General features: G+C 44.5%; 2 protein-coding genes across 2 annotated transcripts; both read left to right on the top strand.

The window, feature by feature from the left end:
* Positions 1 to 9,830: 9,830 nt before the first annotated feature.
* LOC140116993 (olfactory receptor 10G3-like) lies at positions 9,831 to 14,194 on the top strand. The gene is made up of 2 exons (XM_072133423.1): positions 9,831 to 10,609; positions 14,113 to 14,194. Exons 1-2 carry the CDS (start codon positions 9,831 to 9,833, stop codon positions 14,192 to 14,194), a joined length of 861 nt encoding a protein of 286 aa, XP_071989524.1.
* A 2,320-nt stretch (positions 14,195 to 16,514) lies between these two features.
* LOC140116992 (olfactory receptor 1496-like) lies at positions 16,515 to 17,462 on the top strand. The gene has a single exon (XM_072133422.1). The coding sequence runs from the start codon at positions 16,515 to 16,517 to the stop codon at positions 17,460 to 17,462; it is 948 nt and encodes a 315-aa protein (XP_071989523.1).
* Positions 17,463 to 17,902: the final 440 nt, after the last annotated feature.

Genomic DNA, 17,902 nt, shown 5'->3' with positions numbered 1-17,902 from the left:
AGTGGTGGCAGAGTGCACATTAATGGCCAAAAAATGATTTTTTTCAATCTTACCAATTGGCTGCAATAAAACAAAGAGTGAAAAATGTAGAGGGGTCTGAATACTTTCTGTACCAGCTGTATATTGGGTTACAAAAAATAAAAACTAAAGCAGATGATGGGGGAAAATAGTGCAATAAAGAGGAAGCTGTAGGACCCTTCTAGCATCTAAATCCTGGATAGAAGATGAGATATATCTCTACTAGAGATGAGCGAACATACTCGTCCGAGCTTGATGTTCGTTCGAGCATTAGCGTACTCGAAACTGCTCGTTGCTCGGACGAGTATTTCGCCAGCTCGAGAAAATGGCATCTCCCGGCATTCTGATTTTTGACGGCCAGAAACAGAGCCAATCACAAGCCAGGAGACTCTGCACTCCACCCAGCATGACGTGGTACCCTTACACGTCGATAGCAGTGGTTGGCTGGCCAGATCAGGTGACCCTGGGATAGACTAGCCGCTGCCCGCGCTGCTCGGATCATTCTGTCTCTGGATGCCGCTAGGGAGAGAGCTGCTGCTGGTCAGGGAAAGCGTTAGGGTGTTCTATTAGAATAGTGTTAGGCAGGAGTGATTCTACAAGAACCCAACAGCCCTTGTTAGAGCTACTTGTCAGTGTTGGTTAGAAACTAGCCAGAGGAATCATCTTCTGTGGTTGTTGTCTGATTTCTTCTGCACGTTTTGTTCTATAAAAAAAAAAAAAATTAATTACCAAAAAATTAACTGTTTATATTTCTCTTTTGTCAATAAAATAGACTTTAATTTGAGAAATGTTGAACCCGAGGGCTAAGGGTAGAGGACGAGGGCGTGGGCATCCGATTCTTGTAGGGGTCAAAGGCCGTGGTCCTGGGCGGGGTGAGACACTACCTGCTGATGAGGGAGCAAGAGAAAGCTGCAGAGCTACACTCCCAAGCTTCATGTCTCAACTTACTGGGACACGTGGTAGAGCACTGTTGAGGCCACAAAAATTTTTTGGGAGTGCCACATACAGGTACTCTATGTATTTAATTATTATGGAGGGCCACCTACCCAGTCCTCTGTTTTAAAAATTTTTTGGGACTGCCACATACAGGTACTCTATCTATTAAATTTTTCTCGTGGGTCACCTACCCGATCCTCTGTTTTGAAAACTTTTTTGGACTGCCACATACAGGCACTATCCAAATTTAATTGTCTCCATAGCAGCGTCACTCGGTCACTCTGTCATCGTACATGCTGTTGCCCATAATTTTGGCATAATGGTGCGATTAAGCAGCCTCAGAGGCATCCATGCATGCTGCCCCTGCTGTTTCCTGTCCATTTCCGTGGTGTTTCCATCATTTTCTGAGGTTTCCAGATTTTTGGCCAAGCTTCCCTGTGCAGAGCCTTGGTCCCCTTGAAAAATGCTCGAGTCTCCCATTGACTTCAATGGGGTTCGTTATTCGAAACGAGCATCGGAAAAATTTTGTCTCGAGTAACGAGCACTCGAGCATTTTAGTGCTCGCTCATCTCTAATCTCTATCCTACATATTGGAGATGCCCCATGTGGGACTAGTGTAATCACTGCCAGCAGTCAGTCCTCAGTCTAGTGTAATCATTGCCACTAGTCAGTCCTCAGTCTAGTGTAATCACTGCCAGCAGTCAGTCCTCAGTCTAGTGTAATCATTGCCAGCAGTCAGTCCTCAGTCTAGTGTAATCATTGCCACTAGTCAGTCCTCAGTCTAGTGTAATCACTGACAGCAGTCAGTCCTCAGTCTAGTGTAATCATTGCCAGCAGTCAGTCCTCAGTCTAGATGTAATCACTGCCACTAGTCAGTCCTCAGTCTAGTGTAATCATTGCCAGCAGTCAGTCCTCAGTCTAGATGTAATCACTGCCACTAGTCAGTCCTCAGTCTAGTGTAATCACTGCCAGCAGTCAGTCCTCAGTCTAGTGTAATCACTACCACTAGTCAGTCCTCAGTCTAGTGTAATCACTGCCACCAGTCATTCCTCAGTCTTGTGTAATCATTGCCACCATCCTGTCCTCATTCTAGTGCAGGGGTCTAAAACTTGCGGCCTGCGGGCCAACCATGGCTCTCGGGACAATAGTTTGCGGCCCCTGCCTTTCCTTCACGCAACAGGACGTACTACAACATCTTGGTGCCGCAGTGGTGTATCGAGAGAGCTCACCGGGGTGTCACACAGTGGGTGTCGGCTGTATAATACAGCAGATGGCTGGTACAGTAGTATTGCAGTATATAATATTAGCAATCGGACCCTGCAGGGTTAAAGTACAATGGAGGGTCTGAAATAATGGAAATTTTTTTTTAATTTAAAATAATTAAAATACCCCCCCTTTTCCCTAGATCACATATAAAAATAAATAAAGAGTAAAAGTCATAAACATGATCGGTATCGTGGCGTCCCAAAATGTCTGTTCTATCAAAATATAAAAAGATTCTTCTCACCTGTGAACACTGTGAGGCTCATTTACTAAGGATTGGGCTGCGCACTTTCGTTGGACTGTTCACCCTTTTCTTGGTGAACTCCTGCGGACCTGAGCGGGGAAGCTACACATGCAGGATATCGGCCGCATGATCTTAGTGAATTACGGCAGAGTGCATGATTGTCGGACAATGCACTTTCTGCAAAACCCAGCGGACGGGTAAGTAATTGTGCCCCTGTAACTGAAAATAGCGCCCAAATGTCCGAATCTCCACTTTTACCTATTTGTCCATCCATAAATATTTGAATAAAAAATGATCAAAAGGTCAAATAGGTCCCAAATTGATACAAATTAAAACGCCAGCACGTACCGCAAAAAAATAACACCTTACACAGACCCGTGCACCAAAGTATGAAGTTATTGTTCTCAGAATTTGACAAAATAGAAAATATTTTTTATGTACAAAAGATTTACATTTTTCAAAATCTACTAAAACCAAATAAAATTTACACATTTGATTAAAGAAAAAGTGTGAAGTGCAGCCTAACCCAGACTTTACCCCTAGCAGCCCCTGTATAAATTGAGTTTGAGACCCCTGGTCAGTAGTCAGTCCACAGTCTGGTGTAATCACTGCCACCAGTCATTTCTCAGTATAGTGTAAGTCATCTCTCATCGCAGCGTGTGCTGGCCGGAACATCCCGGTAAATGAACTGATATTCTGAGTTCAGTTCCGGTTGTCAACCTTCGGGCTTAGGTTGAGGCAAAACAACTAGCTCACCCTGTCCTCGGTCTGAAAGCTCCTCCTGCGGGTTTCTGGACTTAGCTTAGTTTTTGTAGGTTCCTCTCACCAGTAAACCAACCTTTGTTTTTTTTAAACAATTCTAAACATCTACATGGATTCAGGCAATGGTAAGGTCCAATATTTCGAGTCCTTGCCCAGCATCACGGGTTTCTTTTATTACAAATGACCACTTGTCCAGTCCACAGTCTGGTGTAATCACTGCCACCAGTCATTTCTCAGTATAGTGTAATAACTACCACTAGTCCAGCCGCAGTCTATTGTAATCACTACCACTAGTCAATCATCAGTTTACAGTAATCACTGCAACCTATCAGTCCGACTATTTAACCAGTCAATCCTCAGTCTAGTGTATATACTGCCACCAGTCAGTCCTCAGTCTAGTGTAATCACTGCCAGCAGGCAGTTCTCAGTCTAGTGTACATACTGCCACCAGTCAGTTCTCAGTCTAGTGTAATCACTGCCAGCTTTCAGTTCTCAGTCTAGTGTAATCACTGCCAGCATTCAGTTCTCAGTCTAGTGTAATCACGGCCAGTAGTCAGTCCTCAGTCTAGTGTAATCACTGCCACCATTCAGTCCTCAGTCTAGTGTAATCACTGCCACCAGTCAGTCCTCAGTCTAGTGTAATCACTGCCACCATTCAGTCCTCAGTCTAGTGTAATCACTGCCACCAGTCAGTCCTCAGTCTAGTGTAATCACTGCCACCATTCAGTCCTCAGTCTAGTGTATATACTGCCACCAGTCAGTCCTCAGTCTGGTGTAATCACTGCCACCAGTCATTTCTCAGTCCAGTATAATAACTATCACTAGTCCATCCTCACTCTATTATAATCACTACCACAAGTCAATCCTCAGTTTACAGTAATCACTGCAACCTATCAGTCCGACTATTTAACCAATTTACCAACCCAACTCACCTCTGGCTTCTTCTTCCTCCGGCTCCACCTTCTCCTCTTCTGGCAACACTATGACGTCATGTGGCCGCGACCCCGACACATCATAGTGTATGCGCATGAGGAGAATATGGAGCAGCAGGGAGAAGACAAAGGAACGGAGTAAAGTGGTTTTTTTTAAGGTTTTATTGTTTCAAAAACCATAAAAAAATGGCTTAAAATAGCTCAAGGCGAAACGGATACCCTGCTCAGAGGGCAGATTTATGAAAACAGAATTTATTGATACACAGCCAGTTTCTGTATCATACATGGGGAACAGGGATGGAGAGGGGACCCAGGGGGAAGGAAAAGAGGACACTGGTATATCACAAGATCTTTCACTTGCAGTTAATTTGAATATTTTTAAAAGGCTTTTTTTGAGGGCAAAGGAGACTGTTAATAAAATAATAAAAGACTGTAACCCAAACCCAGAGTGAGCAAGGTGTAGTATCATCTCCACCTACTGGAAAATGTTTAGTATTGGGGAGAGAGAGTGGGTACCACTCTGCGGAGCTCCAAAACTCTCATCGCAGCGTGTGCTGGCCGGAACATCCCGGTAAATGAACTGATATTCTGAGTTCAGTTCCGGTTGTCAACCTTCGGGCTTAGGTTGAGGCAAAACAACTAACTCACCCTGTCCTCGGTCTGAAAGCTCCTCCTGCGGGTTTCTGGACTTAGCTTAGTTTTTGTAGGTTCCTCTCACCAGTAAACCAACCTTTGTTTTTTTTAAACAATTCTAAACATCTACATGGATTCAGGCAATGGTAAGGTCCAATATTTCGAGTCCTTGCCCAGCATCTCGGGTTTCTTTTATTACAAATGACCACTTGTGTGTTTAAACTATTGCCTCCAAGTGCACCAGTGTCTCTCACATGATCTTCTACTGAGGTCAATCATCTCAGAGTTTTGGGTCAATTATGACCCAAATCGAAGCTTCCGAAAATTTGACAAAACTTAAAGGGAACCTACCACCACAAATCTACCTATAAAGGTAGATTGGGTGGTAGGTGGATCAATGGGACATGAGGATAGCCCTTTTAAGGGCTAATCCTCACGTCCCCACACTTTTTTGATAACTTTTATTATCCCTATATTCAAATTTACTTATGTGGCTACTGGGGCGTGGAGTAGCCGCATCTGAGGTTACACGAGGCGGCTACTCCACGCCCCGGTAGCCACTTTACCCCTCCTACTCACCCATCTTCGGCGCGCAGCTCGGCGCGGGCCTGCTCTTCTGCGCATGCGCAGACGGCAGGATCGCAGCTACGCAGCGACGAGGGCGCGCAGCTACGCGGAGCTGCGCGCCGAAGATGGGTGAGAAGGAGGGGTAAAGTGGCTACCGGGGCGTGGAGTAGCCGCCTCGTGTAACCTCAGATGAGGCTACTCCACGCCCCAGTAGCCGCATAAGTAAATTTGAATATAGGGATAATAAAAGTTATCAAAAAAGTGTGGGGACGTGAGGATTAGCCCTTAAAAGGGCTATCCTCACGTCCCATTGATCCACCTACCACCCAATCTACCTTTATAGGTAGATTTGTGGTGGTAGGTGCCCTTTAAGTGATGTAATGAGGACCAACTCATTAATAAGTCATCCTCATTAATGAGCTTGCTAGCTGGTGCCACATATGGCCGTCAACTTTTAACAAGATATTTCTGACACCTCTGCAGCACTGACCTCCCTGTGGGTTTTGACCCCGGTTTTCATGGAGAATAAAGTCCCCTATGGGAAAAAATGAAAACCTAATAAAAACCCAATTACATGCGATGACTGTGGATTCAGTCTCTAGATTTCTGAAGACCTGGGACACGTATGTATCTTGCAATATTTATGGACATTTCAAGGAGGTGACTCTATGGGTCATGGTCTGAGAAGCAAAAACTCCCGAAAATTACTATAAGACACATCACAAAGGGAGTAACTTCCTGGTATGTGAGTTTTGTATTTTCATGATTGCTCTTTTTGTTGATGTTTTATCATTTTATTTGTAGTCCTCTTGACTATAGCTCAGTTTTACTGAAAATGACGACCTACTTCTTCAGTAATTTCTACTGGAATTTCAAAAGTTCGATACGAAGAACATATAGAGAGAAAAAGCAAAAATACATGTTATTTGTACCCAGATCTTTATACACCAATCCAATACCTCAGCATTTATTACTTACCTTTAAACCTTCTCACATCTTCTCCTTCTTCACCTACAAAAATGCTTTTCATCAACTCCCAATGAGTTTACTGCAACATTATTCTATGGGGTCTCCCATATCTCTCTCTTCCCTCCAGTTCATCCTGAAAGGGTATCTACCATCAAGATCAAGCATGGTAAACTGAGGACACTTACTCACTGATTCAGGCACCGTGACTGTGGTACTCTTCTTATGTGAGTACTTACCCCCTCCCACTGTGTGCTGAAACTTTCTCTGCTGCAGTGAGATGATATAAAGCAGAGGGAGGAGAAGTGCTGAGGGAGCAGGGGAGAGTGTGCCACAGGGGGAAAGCCTTCTCAGATTTCCTTAAATACTTTCCGATTAACCTATCTCTCCCATCGGCTCAACTCTACCACAACCCTGTCCAAACCCTGACACTCTGACATACAAAGCCATCCATACCCTGCTCCCTCCATACATCTCACCTAATCTCCTGATATCTCCTCACATGTACAGTAATCTCCAGTCTGCACACTGTCTCCTCCATATATCTCTGATATAATCTCCTGATACCTCCTATCATGTAATCTCCAGTCTGCACCCTGTCCTCTCCATACATCTCTGATATAATCTCCTGATACCTCCTATCATGTAATCTCCAGTCCGCACCCTGTCCTCTCCATACATCTCTGATATAATCTTCTGATACCTCCTCACATGTAATCTCCAGTCCACACCCTGTCCTCTCCATACATCTCTGATATAATCTCCTGATACCTCCTCCCATGTAATCTCCAGTCTGCACCCTGTCCTCTCCATACATCTCTGATATAATCTCCTGATACCTCCTCCCATGTAATCTCCAGTCTGCACCCTGTCCTCTCCATACATCTCTGATATAATCTCCTGATACCTCCTCTCATGTAATCTCCAGTCTGCACCCTGTCCTCTCCATACATCTCTGATATAATCTTCTGATACCTCCTCCCATGTAATCTCCAGTCTGCACACTGTCCTCTCCATACATCTCTGATATAATCTCCTGATACCTCCTCACATGTAATCTCCAGTCTGCACCCTGTCCTCTCCATACATCTCTGATATAATCTTCTGATACCTCCTCCCATGTAATCTCCAGTCTGCACCCTGTCCTCTCCATACATCTCTGATATAATCTTCTGATACCTCCTCACATGTAATCTCCAGTCTGCACCCTGTCCTCTCCATACATCTCTGATATAATCTCCTGATACCTCCTCACATGTAATCTCCAGTCCGCACCCTGTCCTCTCCATACATCTCTGATATAATCTCCTGATACCTCCTATCATGTAATCTCCAGTCCACACCCTGTCCTCTCCATACATCTCTGACATAATCTCCTCATATCTCCTTTAGATGTAATCTCCAGTCCACACCCTGTCCTCTCCATACATCTCTGATATAATCTCCTGATACCTCCTCCCATGTAATCTCCAGTCTGCACCCTGTCCTCTCCATACATCTCTGATATAATCTCCTGATACCTCCTATCATGTAATCTCCAGTCTGCACACTGTCCTCTCCATACATCTCTGACATAATCTCCTCATATCTCCTTTAGATGTAATCTCCAGTCCACACCATGTTCTCTCCATACATGCCTGACCTTATCTCCTAATATCTTCTTTACATGTCATCTCCAGTCCACACTCTGTCCGCTCTATGCATCTCTCTTAATCTCCTGATATCTCCTCACATGTAATCTCCAGTCCACACCCTGTCCTCTCCATACATGCCTGACCTTATCTCCTAATATCTCCTTTAGATGTAATCTCCAGTCCACACCCTGTCCTCTCCATACATCTCTGACCTTATCTCCTAATATCTCCTTTAGATGTAATCTCTAGTCCACACCTTGTCCTCTTCATACATCTTTGACCTTATCTCCTGATACCTCCTCATTTGTAATCACTAGTCCACACCCTGTTCTCTCCAATCAGCTCTGACCTTATCTCCTAATATCTCCTTTAGATGTAATCTCTAGTCCACACCTTGTCCTCTTCATACATCTTTGACCTTATCTCCTGATACCTCCTCATTTGTAATCACTAGTCCACACCCTGTTCTCTCCAATCAGCTCTGACCTTATCTCCTAATATCTCCTCACATGTAATCTCCAGTCCACATCTTGAACTGATCTACTGATACTTCCTCCTGCCCTGACCACTCCATCCTACACTTTTCTGTTATGTCTCTCTTCCCAGATCCTTCTCAAGGATTTTGCCTCTGTATCCCCCTTACTCCGAAACTCTCCCAAAACACTTCAGACTGTCCCAAATCTTCAAGCATACCCTGAACACGCTGCTTCATAACGATCACCTCTAATGCATATGGATTCTTCTCTTCAATATACCCACTACCCCAATCTATTCTATCCAGTTATCACCCTACATAGATTGCACTTGTACCAGTTAGGTCCTCCAGCTTCATGTCCACTGTCCTCGTTCCACTATGGATGTAAAGTACTTTACAATGTACAGCCCCATGTAAATAGTAATATACTCAAATACTGAGTTGTGTTTCTGCAGAGAGAGAAAACCTATGGAAACCCCTCTCCATGTTTCACTCCAGTGCACAATGTAACAGAAGACGAACCAGTGATTCAGTTTGGAAGGTTCTCGTGTTGGGGTTGGTGTTATCTATTTATACATATGCGCTGACAGGACACTGTGGGATGAGCGCCAAACTATTCCTAACAATTGTTGTGTGACAGCAGCCTCCTGCGGTCTTACCTTTGGCGATATCTTCTGCTAACCAATGGCCAGGGTAGGTTCATAGTGACAGTATAATTATTATTAGCAATAGTTGTGTTAAGATAGAGACAGAGTTGCAGGCCCTGATATACCCACAACTCTTGCCCCTGCCTACTTACCTGCACTGAACTAACTTGCAGAGGATAACTGGACAACAGTCCCTACTCTGAGTTTGTGCTCAGAACAGATGGCAAACAAACAGAGAGGTACAATCAGATATACACAAGCAAGGTTAGAATAACCAGGTCAAAACCAAGATAGTGGCGAGGTACAGAATCATTAGGCAGAGATTAGCCAGATAACAAAGCAAGGGTCAGAATAGACAGCTAGCAAATAGAGACAATAATACTACAAGCAGCAACAAACCACTATAAACAGCACCTGAGTAATGTGAGGAGCAGGTACATATGGAGTTCTAGGACGCCTCCCCAGCAGATGTTTGGTTCGGCCATCCATCACTTAATCAATACCTGACACACTCACTAAGCTCCAAGATGAAACCACAGATCACATACCCAGTTCACAAGCTCAAAACCTTCACAAGAACCCATTGAACCCATGGAGATCTGACAAAATGTTTTATTTTATCCTCATTTCATCGTATTATTAAAATTATTTCTTTTTGTATTTTATTTTTTACATTTATTAGATATTAGTTACATAAAAATTTACATAGAAATAATTTGAACATTTTGCAATTTACAGAATTCTTTAAATTCGATGGAGATGGAAAATGTGTCCAAGATAAACACAAATCTTGTTCTCCTTGGAGTTGTGGAAATGGAGCACCTCCGGTATCTGTACGCCACCTTGGCCGTTATAATCTACATCTCCACCATGATGCTGTCTCTCATGATTGTGTATATTGTATGGTCAGAAGAGACCCTCCATGAGCCCATGTACATCTTCATTGGTAATCTGGTGATCAATGCAATGTTTGGTAATTCGGCAGTTCTACCAAAGCTGGCGATAGACTTGTTCTTAGGTTTTAACACCATATCGGTGCCGGCATGTCTCATCCAAGCCTTCTGTTATCAAAGCTTTGGTTCTCTTGAGTTGTTTACCTTTACAGCCATGGCCTACGATCGATATTTAGCTGTCTGCCATCCCTTGAGGTATCCAACCTTGATGACCAATGGAAGAGCTTTCCAAATAATTCTTGCTATATTAGTCTTTGTCTCTTTAAGTATTGGTGTTACAGTGATTTTAGCTGTCAGGTTGTCTATGTGTGAGTTGTATATTAACAATGTCTACTGTGAAACTATGTCTCTCTTACGTCTGGCTTGTGGTGACACATCCATCAACAACATCTTTGGCACCAGCTGGACGGTAACTGTGGTCGGGAGCTGTTTTCTTGTGGTGATTTACTGCTACATAAGGACATTCCTTGTCTGCCTGAAGATCTCAGTGGAGGCTTATCAAAAGGCCATTTACACCCTGGTCACCCACATTGTCACCTTCTCTATATTTATGGCCACCAGTCTTTTTGTTATTTTTTGGTACAGATTGGGAAGTGGTTTCCTCTCAACCATTGCCCATGTGGCAATCTCTATAACAGGTCTTATTGTTTCTATAACCTTAAACCCTCTGATATACGGGATTCGAACAGAGGCTCTTAGAGTAAAACTGATTGTTAATTTACAAAAAATTTACTTATGGCAGTGATTTGTCATAAAAAATACATTTCTATGGTCATAAATCCACCAGTTGTAAGAAATTCTTGACCTAATTTAGTTTTGTTGTTTTATTGGAATTGTGTCATTCTCACCAAAACTTCCATTTCTGCTCAGTAGCACAAGGCTGAGGCTGGTTTTACTTACTTGGACCGTGTGTTAGCGGAAATTACTGGACCAAAACCAGTCCAACTGAAGTGACATAATGGGGCACATTTACTAAGAATATTACAAACTGCACTATATGCAATAAAGAAATTTGTGTCGCATGAATAATAGTTTGGCTGTAATTGTTTCCAAAGATGGTGGTGGGCAACAGTCCTAAGAGTAGAGATGAGCGGATCTGCTGTTTTGGGATTCGGATTCAGCCGCGCGATCCGGACATATTGGTGTTTGAACAGCCAATCTTGCAAATTGACGCCCCTAGCTACTAACTCTGGGTATGATTGGGCAGGGGTATCCCCCTGGCCTATCATAGCCATGGCTAGCATTTTGTGGCTGTTTAGCCTCTGATCCGGCAATATGTCTCAATCACATGGCCAAACCCAAACCCCGAAAGCAAACGTTGGATCCGCTCATCTCTACCTAAGAGCTTAGGGACAATCAGGGAAATGGCGATGCAAATTTCTCACCAAATGAGTTCTATATTCTGCAAAATTAATGCCTTTCTTATTCTCATCAAGAAAGAATTAGTAAAATCTTATCAATTAGCTAATTAAAACTTAAATGAGGCACCTGAAAAGTGGATCTCATACCAGAAAAAATTAGCCCCCATATGCGCACATTACAAAAAATATAAACATTTTATAGCTTGTAAAATATGATAATGCAAATCTACGCTGGATGGCGCCTCCTTCCATAGAATGGGGTACGGGCATACTCAGGAGAAATCGTGTTTAAAATTTTGTGAAGCTTTTTGTCATTGGGAATTTTTCATTTTTGGGTCCAAATTATTGTAATGTCCAAGAAATTACAAATTTTATATTCTACCTCTATTTTGTTTTAACCCCTATAAAACACATAAAGGGTTAGCAAAACTTATTAAAATTGGTATTTTATACATAAAGGGGTGTAGTTTCTATAAAGGGGTAATTATGGGTTTATACTATTATTAGGCCTCAAACTCACTTGAAAATTGAGAAGGTTCCTGTAAATAAAACTTGACTATTTACATAAAAATGTGAAAAATTGCACCCACAATTCTAAGCCCGATAGTATCCTAGAAAAATTAGAGGATGCTTAAAAAACCATACCAACATAAAGCACACATACGGGACATGTTAGTTATGAAGTTATATGGATGCTATGACTATCAACTTGAAAAGCAAAGAATTTAGAACTTTCCTCCAACCATCTCATGTGGCCTCCTATCCTCCAAGCTCCTCCAGTAGCTTCAAGTCCTCCAGCCTCCTCCTGTAGCCTCCTGTCCTCCAGCCTCCTCCTATGACCACCTGTCCTCCAGCCCCTCCTGTAGCCCCCTGTCCTCCAGCCTCCTCCTGTATCCCCCTGTCCTCCATCCTCCTCCTGTAGCCCCCTGTCCTCCAGCCTCCTCCTGTATCCCCCTGTCCTCCATCCTCCTCCTGTAGCCCCCTGTCCTCCAGCCTCCTCCTGTCCTCCAGCCTCCTCCTGTCCTCCAGCCTCCTCCTGTCCTCCATCCTCCTCCTGTAGCCCCATGTCCTCCAGCCTCCTCCTGTATCCCCCTGTCCTCCATCCTCCTCCTGTAGCCCCCTGTCCTCCAGCCTCCTCCTGTCCTCCAGTCTACTCCTGTAGCCTCCAGTCCTCCAGCCTCCTCCTGTAACCTCCTGTCTTCCAGCCTCCTGCTGTAGCCTCCTGTCCTCCTGTCTCCACCTGTAGCCCCCAGTCCTCCAGCCTCCTCCTGTAATCCCCAGTCCTCCAGCCTCCTCCTGTAGTCCCCAGTCCTCCAGCCTCCTCCTGTGGCCTCCTGTCCTCCAGCCTCCTCCTGTAGCCTCCTGTCCTCCTACCTCTTACTGTAGCACCCAGTCCTCCAGCCGTCTCCTGTGGCTTCCTGTCCTTCATCCTCCTCCTGTGGCATCATGTCCTCGAGCCTCCTCCTGTAGCTTCCTGTCCTACAGCCTCCTCCTATGACCACCTGTCCTCCAGCCTCCTCCTGTCCTCCAGCCTCCTCCTGTAACCTCCTGTCTTCCAGCCTCCTGCTGTAGCCTCCTGGGGGGTTAGGGGGCTGTATATAATGTATCCATGGGAGGTATGGGATGCTATATATAATGAATCCATGGGGGTAGAGAGGAGATGTATATAATGAATCCATGGGAGGTGACAGGACTGTTTATAAAATAACCATGAGGGGCTGTTTGTGAGGATAAACTAAGGAATATTTTAGGGATAGGGGACTGTTTTTATTTCTGTTCCGCTCAGTCGTGTTCATGTGAATTGCGCTGATACCAGGCACCACCACAATACAGTTTATGGTGCTCTATTTGGTCTAGAGTAAGGAGACCACAGTGCTCATCATCTCTGAGTTACTCTGAACCCTGTTGTCCGTGTCCGGTGGTCCTTATCCTGTGGTCCATATCTGGTGGTCCATATCCTGTGGTCCGTATCCTGTGGTCTGAGTCCAGTGGTCCGTATCCTGTGGTCCATGTCCTGTGGTCTGTATCCTGTGGTCCGTGTGCAGTGGTCCGTATTCTGTGGTCCGTGTCCGGTGGTCCATATCCTGTGGTCCGTGTCCGGTGGTCCTTATTCTGTGGTCCAAGTCCGGTGGTGCATATCCTTTGGTCCATGTCCGGTGGTCTGTATCCTGTTGTCCGTGTCCGATGGTCCGTATCCTGTGGTCCGTGTCCGGTGGTCCGTATCCTGTGGTCCGTGTCCAGTGGTCCATATCCTGTGATCCGTATCCTGTGGTCCGTGTCCGGTGGTCCGTATCCAGTGATCCGTGTCCTGTGGTCCGTATCCTGTGGTCTTTTTCCTGTGGCCCATATCCTGTGGTCCGTGTCCGGTGGTCTATATCCTGTGGTCCGTTCCCATACTAGTGGTGACCTCCTGCCTTCTTGCCGTGCCTTCCAGGGTTTCAGCCCAGTGGTGTCTTTGCTCCGTGCCAGCGTTACCAGTGCTCCTCTGCGTTCCTGCTGTCATCTCAGGTTGTACTGTTTTCTGCTTTTATTACCTTGGTTGCCACCACGGGCCTCATACCATCCCCCGCGGTGGTCCAGAGGGTCCACAGTCTCTTCCCAAAAAGACTCTCAGACGGTTCACCCCTCACGAGCCGTGACACACTGTATTATTCACTTTGAGCTATAATAACTTAAATTGCTCTCAGTGGACCATATGATGATTAAAAAAACTTGTTGCAGGTGTAAGGGTCCCCGTCATCAAGAACAATCTAGTCTGATACCACTGGCTTACAAAGTAGTCACAGACAAGGAGATGATGTGAGGCTTGGTGCAAAAAAGTGGAGATATTTTTAAGGCACTGGAGCAGTTAATGCTGGTGATGTTGTTGGGGGAAACCTCTTCCATCAAATCGTGCATCTAATATTGGAGAACCATCAACCGAGGCAACAATAACGTAATCTGCCACTGAACTGGTTTGGCTAGAAATCCTCCAGAGGGATTTGTCTAAGTGATTCTCTGTTGTGTAAGACCACCAGTTCACTACCATAGGAGTAAACCCAGTATGATGCTTGTTGACATGATTTGGACCTAAAGACATTGGTGTGTGGCTCATATTTATAGGTAAAAGATGAAGGCTGCATGTAGGGTGTTTTTTAATAATTAAAAGTAAATCACTTGTTACACGGGGGGTTGGGGGGTTTACACTGTTAGTGTACTACTGTTATTTTTTGGCTTTTTCGTCTCTGGATAACTGTCACAGGTTCCCGCGACCCACATCTCAGGTCGCGAGCACACCTGTGCCCTTTTCCGGGTCAGCCACCGTCCCCCCCATTCTCACTCACCTCTCCACGATTCTGCTCCTGTCCCGGCTTCCAAGTACGCGTGCCCCGGCGCTCGCAAATTTAAAGGGCCAGCGCACTGCTGATTGATGTTGGCTACCTCCTGTTCTGACCCCAGGCCTGTTCCCGATTTCGCTCCTCCGCGCCCAGCCCTGACCTTTTGCTTCGTCTCTGACCCTGAACCTTTGAGGTGTGCCTTGACCTTCTGCCTGTCCACGATCAAGAGATTGCCTGCTGCCTCTATATCTCGACCCTGGCTGCCAACCTGCTTTGCAGCAGGCTCTGGTGAGAGCCGGTCGCCAATTAGATTCTGGTCCCAGGTGTCCCAGGCTTGTGTCATCGTCCTTGGTGGTACAGGGGGCTCACTGCCCAAGAAGCCTGACAATGCCCTCCATTCTGAATACAGTGTAAATATTAGAAAGACATCATTAAGATGTGGGTTATTTCCATACAGGCAAAAAATAGGGCAACAAATTTTGGGTTGGACTTTACCCCTTGTTAATATGAACATTTTAGTCCCATCTTTACTGTCCTGCTTCCGCAGACAGTAGCAGTGTGCTATGTCAAGTATTATAGAGAAGGGTGCAGACCCTGAACTCACCCATAGCCCTAATTCCCTACCTAATGGCCTTGCAAACCCAAGTGGTAAAGGACTACTGGTCCCATCTCTGAGTATGTGCTCAGAACAGAAGTAAGATGGACAGAGAGACAGACAGATAAATATACAGATAAACGAGAATAGGGGAACAGGCTTAGGAACAATAATCATGGTTCAGGCAAGATTTATGCTGGGGTACAGATTCAGGGTTTAGAATAGATTCAAGCTCAGCTATGGGTTCAAGCTTCCAGATGAGGTTGGAGTTTGAGGTTCTGGATCTGGTATTATACATGATTCTGAGATCAGGTTGGGTTTCAGGGTTCCTTGTAAGGCAGAATACATAGTTCCGAATCAGCTTGGGAGTTCAGCTCTACAAATCAGGCAAGATACAGGGTTCTAGTTTGGGGTTCCAGGTTCTGGATACAGGCCAAGGTATAGCTTCTGGGTTCAAAGTTGTGGATCAGTTAGCATCCAGACTCAGGTACAGGTTTCAGTTCAGCAAAGCACAAACAGACAGTAGTACTATAAATCACAGTAAAAAGTATAACCATCCCCAAGTGAACTGAGCATTGGATATTTAAAGTGTTCGTGGACATTTCCGTTGCTGCTGACTGGCTTGGCCATCCATCAATCAACCCACACATTCTGACATCCTGTGTGCATAAAAATGAAATGCAAATAGCAGCAATGGGATCCTGTGGGAGATAATGGGTGCAGATACTGGGGACCAGGATAAAGCTGAAAGAAAATTATATTTTACCAAGCTTCAACGAAGGAAAACTACTGATCCGAGACCCTTTCAGGACCTTTTGGCTTAAAGAGTTATAATGAACCTTGTGATAGATCAAATCCATGTGCACTGTTAGTTAAGAACGTAAAAGACACATTTAGCATATTACTTTATTACACCGTATTGCATATTGCAAACTCACATTGTCATAAAGAGCCAGTCATATCAGCACACAGTTATCTAGACATGTCCGACCTTCCCCTCCATAGTTACTCATTAGAATAACCTGTTAGTTATTCCCTTCAAAAACATTATAAAAGCCACCTTCAGAAGAAGATATTCCTCTTTAGATGCACCATATGCCACCCAGCAGATGTGTTAATTAATGGATCACAATAAAAAGTTTCTTATGTAAAATATTCTATTTTTGAAAAGTTTTTGGAAAAAAACAAATACAAATTATTTTGTGTGAAAGATGGCAAATGTGTCAATTATCAGCCCTACCCTTGTGTTGATTGGACTTGTAGAGATGGAAAATTTTAAGTACCTTTTCTTTGTTCTGGCCCTGATCCTGTATATCACCAACATGTTTTTATGTTTTTCCATCATCTGTCTTATCTGGATGGAGGTCAAGCTTCAAGAACCCATGTACCTCTTCATAGGTAACTTGGTCTTCAATGCCATCATGGGGAGCTCCACCGTCATGCCCAAGCTTATGTTTGATTTGATCCTTGGATTCAAAACTATAGACCTCTCTGGCTGCCTTATTCAGTCCTTCTGCATTGAAAGTTTTGCTTATGCTGAAATTTGTACTTTCACCATCATGGCCTATGACAGATACTTAGCTATCGGCCACCCATTAAGATATTCGATTCTGATGACCAACAGGAAGGCTCTCAAGTCTATCATTGTAACTTGGGTAATCGTTTTCATGCACCGGATCATAGGGGTGGCATTGACTGCAAGATTGGCTCTATGTGGGGTGGTCATCAACAATGTCTACTGTGAGACCATGTCACTTACTCGCTTGGCTTGCAGTGAGACAACCATCAACAACATCTTTGGCACCACCAGTACCCTCACAGTGGTCATCATTTCCCTTCTCATTGTAATATATTGCTACATAAGGACATTTGTCTTCTGTCTTAAGATTTCAATGATGTCGGCCTCTCAGAAAGCTGTCCACACTCTGATAACGCACATCGCAGCCTTCTCCTCCTTCATGATGTCCTCCTTGTTTGTTGGTTTCCGGTATAGGTTAAACAGTGGTGCTCTGTCTACTACTACACATGTCATCATCTCCATGACTGGCCTTACTGCCTCCATCACGTTAAACCCTTTCATTTGCGGGTTAAGGACCGAAGCTCTTAGAGTCCAAATTATAGCAAGTGTCCAAAGAATATTGTTTTTGAAATTCAAGTAAACAATTTCCAGGCTACAGTGAAACACACATGTGACCTTCTCCCCGGAAATGTCTAGTTATGGGTGTGAGAAAATCTCAGCCTCGTACCCCAACATTGGGTCTACCAATGCCATTCTGGATGAGTGGTCAGCCGATGGTGGGGAATTGTGGCCTGTAAAGGGTTTATGGTGACCACTTATTGTACTACCACATGTACTGTACAGATATGTAGCCCTGTGTAGGGGTGTTACATGAGTTCACATCGGGGCCCAGGAGGCTCACACAAGTTTTCTTCTCCTTACTGAAAGACCAGGACTATAAATTCTACATTATATTTTGGGTCCGCCAAACACATTCTTGGGGCCCAGAGGCTTCAGGTCTTGGCTCATGCACAGTGTATTACAGTATATTCGGTTCACACCAGAGATATGGTGTACTGTCATATGGTGACTGTGTAATGT

The sequence above is a fragment of the Engystomops pustulosus genome, chromosome 2 (assembly GCF_040894005.1).
Source record: "Engystomops pustulosus chromosome 2, aEngPut4.maternal, whole genome shotgun sequence".
NCBI lineage: Eukaryota > Metazoa > Chordata > Amphibia > Anura > Leptodactylidae > Engystomops > Engystomops pustulosus.
The sequence above is the reverse complement of the archived record's forward strand: the minus strand, read 5'-3'. Positions and strand labels throughout refer to the sequence as shown.